This window comes from Labeo rohita, unplaced genomic scaffold, assembly GCF_022985175.1.
Source record: "Labeo rohita strain BAU-BD-2019 unplaced genomic scaffold, IGBB_LRoh.1.0 scaffold_251, whole genome shotgun sequence".
NCBI classification, from domain to species: Eukaryota; Metazoa; Chordata; class Actinopteri; order Cypriniformes; family Cyprinidae; genus Labeo; species Labeo rohita.
The window spans coordinates 93,982-99,798 of NW_026128781.1; the positions used below are offsets into that span (position 1 = coordinate 93,982).

Genomic DNA, 5,817 nt, shown 5'->3' on the forward strand with positions numbered 1-5,817 from the left:
GACCCTTCAAGATCACTCATCGGTTAAACCCTGTCACCTTCAGGCTCCAGTTGCCCACATCTCTCCGGATCCATCCTTTTTTCCACCAGTCCCAACTCAAACATGTCTTCTTCTCTCCTCTGTCTCCCCAGGTTCCTGCTCCACCTCCGCCCCGGATCATTGACGGTGGTCCTGCGTATACCGTCCGGCGAATCCTTGATTCGCGCCCTCGGGGCCGTGGCACCCAGTATCTCGTCGACTGGGAGGGTTACGGTCCGGAGGAGCGGTCTTGGGTTCCCGGGCGGTTCATCTTGGATCCAGCTCTCATCCAGGACTACCGTCGTCGGGTATTCTCCATCCCGGGACCGTCTGGTGCCGGTCCTGGAGGGGGGGGTACTGTCACACGCACCGAGTCACGTGAGGTCACGAGGACCCGGAAGTAACTTCACGCAGGTATTTAAGCAGGAAGTAGGTGACTATCCAGCACCAGACATTGAGTTTCATGCGAGGCTCAACATCAGGTCCCATCTCTTCGCCAACTCACGTGAGTAAACTCTCTGCTCCTCAGAGCGCTTTATTTACCTGTTTGTGTGCGTGTGAGAACGCGGATTTCTTGGTGGAAATCCCAACTCCATTTCGGAGCGTTCTCAGACCAAATTGCGTGGTTTACCTACTCACTCGTGTGTATCCGCGTTTGAGTTTTCCGCTGCGCTACACAGGGACATATTTCGATCATTCATTTCTGGTCTGACTCCGTGACAGTATCTGTAAGTGTGATGGCAGAAAATGTTTTATTACTCTGTCCACAATTTAAATTGTCTTCCAGAATGAATGCACAGATGATTATAGAAATTACTCCTTTTTCTAAACGTCACTCTGAGGTAAATGGTGATTTCTTCCCACAATGTGTTTGCAAATGATGTTTCATGCTGCTTTGACATGTGAAACTCTTCTCACACTGAAGACACTTGTAAGGTTTCTCTCCAGTGTGAACTCTTATGTGAGTTTTAAGGTTTACTTTAACTGTGAAACACTTTCCACAATGTCTGCAGGTGAAAGGTTTCTCTCCAGTGTGAATTCTCATGTGAACCTTGAGGGTTCCTTCTCTTGTGAAACTCTTTCCACACTGATGGCACATGAAAGGCTTTTCCCCGATGTGAGTTATTACATGATTCTTAAGGTGATTTGTGTTTGTGAATCTCCTTTCACACTGATGACATTTAAAACTCTTTTCTTTTGAGTGAATCTTCATGTGATTATTAAGGTTTTCTTGACATCTAAAACTCTTTCCACACTGATCACAAATAAACAGTTTTTCTCCAGTGTGTGTTCTTATGTGGTACTTAAGGCCACTATAGTGTATAAAACTCTTCCCACACTGTGTGCAAATATAGGGCTTCTCTCCAGTGTGAACCCTCATGTGAATTTTAAGGTTTTGTTTTTGAGGGTAACTATTTCCACACTGTTGGCAGGTGAAAGATCTCTCTCCAGTGTGAATTTTCATGTGGCCATTGAGGTGGCTTTTCTGTGTAAAACTCCTTCCACACTGTTTGCATGTAAAAGGCTTTTCTCCAGTGTGGATTCTCATGTGTTGTTCAAGGTGTCCTTTTTGACTGAAACTCTTTGCACATTGTTGGCATGTGAAAGGTTTTTCTCCAGTGTGAACTCTCATGTGGAGATGTTTGTGTTTTTGAAGAAAACACTTTCCACACTGATGGCAGGTGAAAGATCTGTTAGATTTGGTTTTCTGAGGTTTTTCACATGATGAAGTCTTTTCAGTCTGTGTGGATTTTTCACCAATGGTTACATCACAGTGTTTCTCATACTGCTCTTTTTCTTCCATTTCATTGAGTTCTTGAGTCTCTTCTTTCAGCGCCATCAGGTCTAAAGTGAAAAAGACAAGTTAACACCAGTTGAAGGCACATAGCAACAGATATGAAAACCAACAAGAAAGCAAAAAAAACAAAAAACAAAAAAAAAAAACATCAAATAGCCAATAATTTTTGGCGGCTGAAGATTCGGTGTATCCCTAATTTTTGTCATAGATTATGATATTTTTAGCATTTATTTTTCTTATAATGAAGTTGTCTGTATTTAGAAGACTGTAACACAAAAGAGTGATGATCAGCTCAAACACACAGAGGTGTAGAAATTCGACACTGATTTCTAAAGTGCTAGTATTGGATCAGTATCAGCCGACCAAATTTTTGGTAATCAGTTCTCAATAAAGGGTATTGGTGCATCCCCATAAACATTGCCATAATAATACCATACCATAATGATATAAAATATAAAATTTTATTCAACATTTTATCACTTCATTTATTTTTTCACTTGTACATATGCACCAATCGACAGACATTACCACTGGTAACATCCACTGATCAACTCGTAAATGCCAGAACGCAGTAAACATGGTTAAGTGCAGTTTGTTTGTTTGTTTGTTTGTTTGTATTAAAGAGATCATGAATTGAATGATCAAATTTCCCTTGATCTTTTAACATAGAAGTCATTGTAATATAAAAAATCTTATTTTGTCAGTCAAAAGATTTTTTTTTTTTTTGTCTCAGTATGACATTATACGGCAATGAAAGCCAGGTCCACAGAAGAAGATCAACACCAACTTCAACATCATTGCTTCTTTACACATGTAGTAAGAGGACATTACAAAATATGCATTTCCGGTCGCCTACTGTAATGGAAGTTTTTATAAGAGTACAGAGCTGATTTGTGCAAATCTGAGGATTAAGAGTGGTGGGGGTGTTTTAAAATAAACATATTTGTAAAAGGATTGTACCATGGGCATAGAATACACATAGAAAAATGTAAATTTGTCCCCCACACTTTTTCGGGCAAGTGTGTTCATGTAGACGTTTTCAAGGACCAGTGTGAATAAATATAGATTTAAATTCAAAGAGACAAGTCAGTCACATCGTTTTGGATATGTTTGTATTAAACACTCTCATGCAGTTTATGTTTCATTCATACTTGAAGCTGGGGGATGCTCTTATACTGAAAGTGCAAAACAGACTTACAGTAACAACCAATGATGTGCCAGGAAATCCCTATCATGGAAAAAGATATCCAACAATGACTGTAGCGGAGTTGAATAACAAGCAGAAACGTTTTAACTCATAAAATGTGAAGACAACAAACCTTGACTGCTATGTGTGGTTTATATGTGTTTTTTAAGTCATATCCAGATAGTAAATAAATAAAAGTATATGAATGATGCTGTGCTAATTGACAGTATAGAAACTATAAGATATATTTTCAAGTGTTTGAAGTATATAAACTAATCATAAAATTGTTAGTCCAAGATATTATAGAACACAAATGAATGATTAGTGTCTAGCAGTGTATTAACAAGAAAAGAAAAAAAAAGTCAATTAAACACAAATAAACAAACAAATGTAACAATTATATTAATAATAACAATAATACACATTGACATTTATGTCCCCCTCACTATGCCCGTCTTCAAACATTTCTATGGCATTTTCTTTTTCATCTTGCTTCTGTTCAATCCCACATAAAGTAGTTTGCATAAAGTAGCAGCTGCTAGTGTTTGCGCATTTGCATTTACCCTGTCTGCTTGTTTTTGTTAAGTGGAAAGAAAATCTAATCTGTTTAAATACATTACAGTTTACAGTAATGTTATATTTGAGAATGATGCCTATTCACAGAAATGTAATCCAATATTAGTTACCTTTGAATCTTAATGTCGGCTGAACCATTTATTCACAATCTTAAATGTTAATAACCTGTGAAAATGAACCTTAATGTAAAGCAGACACTGAATTTATAAAATGGTTAGTTTCAGTCTGTAGTTCACAGATGTATATCCAGGAGTCCACATACACTGTAATAATGTGCCCATGTTTTCCCATATTTCCAGCATGTAGCGCTGGGCAAATGGGACGGAGAGGCAACACAAATGTAGCGCATGTTTAAAATTTAACTAAAAGTAGACCCAGCTGTTATACATGTCAACCAGTCATATGAATCATATGTAACCTGATTTTGTCTTGACTACGATACGTAAATTCTTCTTGTAATTATGTTATTCGAAGTTTAAAATGGTTTAAGCATTAGATTTCATGCATACTGTTAGTGACAGCAGGTGGACAAGGTTGGTACTGCATGCTACTGGTAGCTACTCATCTTTTTTCTCACTTGTGCTGCTCTCAGAGACAATAAAAATTGAAGGGAGAAAGAAGTTCTGAAGAAAAAAAAAAATGAAGAAAAAAGTTTGGAAGAAAAAAACAAGCTTTGAGGAGAAAGAAAAAAAGTCTTCGGACTTAGGGCGAGGAAGGATGCAAGAAACTATATATATTTTCCCCCTACATTTATTTATTTTCACAGTGTGGTTCAAGTTGTCTGTGCAAATTACTTTTGGTGCAATAAACAATCTTAAGTAGTAATAAATCTGTGTTTTAGGAGAAGAACTCGCACAGTTAGGACTGTTCACATGCATTTAAGCACAACAGTGTTTTTGATTTTATGGTTAAGCTGACTGAATTGAAATTACAGGCTGTCTTTTATATACTCAAGTTACAGTGGACTTCATCATGATACCAAAAATAAATACTGACTGCTTATTTTCGTAAGTCTGCTCACAAATGTTGTTGTTTGTGTCAAGTTTAAAGTTGTGTTTACTGATATACTCCCTCAACAATAAAATATTGCCAGAAAAAAATACTCTTCTGTGTGTGTGTGTATGTGTTCATTGATAACTAATAAATTATTTACAGGTTCACCTGAAACATGTTTACACTAATCATTTTACACTGAGGTTTACTTTAACAACATGTATACATGTTCACAGGTTGGATTAAAATTTTTAATGTCTCCTCAAGTTACAGCTTGTTTTATAAATTATTGTTTGTCTGATCCACTCCATGTCAAATAAAACCACTTTAATTACAACACCCATATGACATTATTCATCAATATCATTCATTTCTGCAGAGCTGGGTATTTATATATGGATCAAATGAGTGAGTTCAGCTTTGAGGATGAAAACCAACCTGTTTGTTCCTCAGTATCTTCATGTTTGACTCTGAAAGTTTCTTCAATCTTCATGTCTTCACTCTCCTCTTTAATAAACACCATCTTTATAATAGTGTGTCAAATGGATCTCAGTTGATTCAACAAGAGTTTTTCTGTGTGTTTTGACACTTCGTCCTGTTTAAGATAAGAATAGTTTCCTGCTAAAAGACAAAATCAATCCAAAAAAAAATTTCTGGATGCGTGTTAATCAGCTCCCTATAGTTAAATAGTTCAGTAGTCAGTGCACCTGCAAAACAGTCCAAGTGAGAGTTCATAGACTTGATTAAAAATACATACAAATTACACGTTCAAAACATACATATTGTTGATTTATATTTGGTATTCAATTATTTGTACACAATATCTTACATATTACACTTTCATGAAAACATTTGCGGTTATCATTTCACACGTTTGTGTTTGTTCTCGTTTGTCGTCAGCGCGCGCTGATTCGAGCGCTTCGAATCACTGAATCATTTCACAAATGATTTGATTCAGATGATTCGGATTCTCAGTTTCTCTGATCACTTCTTAGCGAACTGAGACGCACCTTCTTTGTTACTAAAGGCTAAACGGTTTATTTAACTAACACTAAATGAAGCATTACAACGTTATATTTAAGAATGATATTTTACATTTGTTTTACATAGCCTGTAAAAGTGCTTTAACTGATGTAACAGTTTGCATTGTTTTAAAAACTTAAAACCACAAACCTGCTCTTTAGGTGAATCACAACAAATGAGGAGCGCAGCGCAGATTTATGACGTCACAGCACCAGACCAAAAT

At 36.8% G+C, this 5,817-nt stretch overlaps 1 protein-coding gene across 2 annotated transcripts; it reads right to left on the reverse strand.

Annotated features, from left to right (window-relative positions):
• Window positions 1–769: 769 nt before the first annotated feature.
• Window positions 770–5,774, reverse strand: LOC127159793 (gastrula zinc finger protein XlCGF8.2DB). Of its 2 annotated transcripts, none has more exons than XM_051102548.1 (3): window positions 5,745–5,774; window positions 5,010–5,166; window positions 770–1,863 (listed from the first exon to the last, which is right to left on the reverse strand). In XM_051102548.1, the coding sequence occupies exons 2-3, from the start codon at window positions 5,092–5,094 to the stop codon at window positions 851–853; spliced, it is 1,098 nt and encodes a 365-aa protein (XP_050958505.1). In that variant the 5' UTR covers window positions 5,095–5,166; window positions 5,745–5,774; the 3' UTR covers window positions 770–850. The 2 variants fall into 2 exon arrangements, with proteins under 2 accessions (XP_050958505.1, XP_050958504.1); XM_051102547.1 differs by having other exon boundaries at window positions 5,010–5,278; window positions 5,401–5,768.
• Window positions 5,775–5,817: the final 43 nt, after the last annotated feature.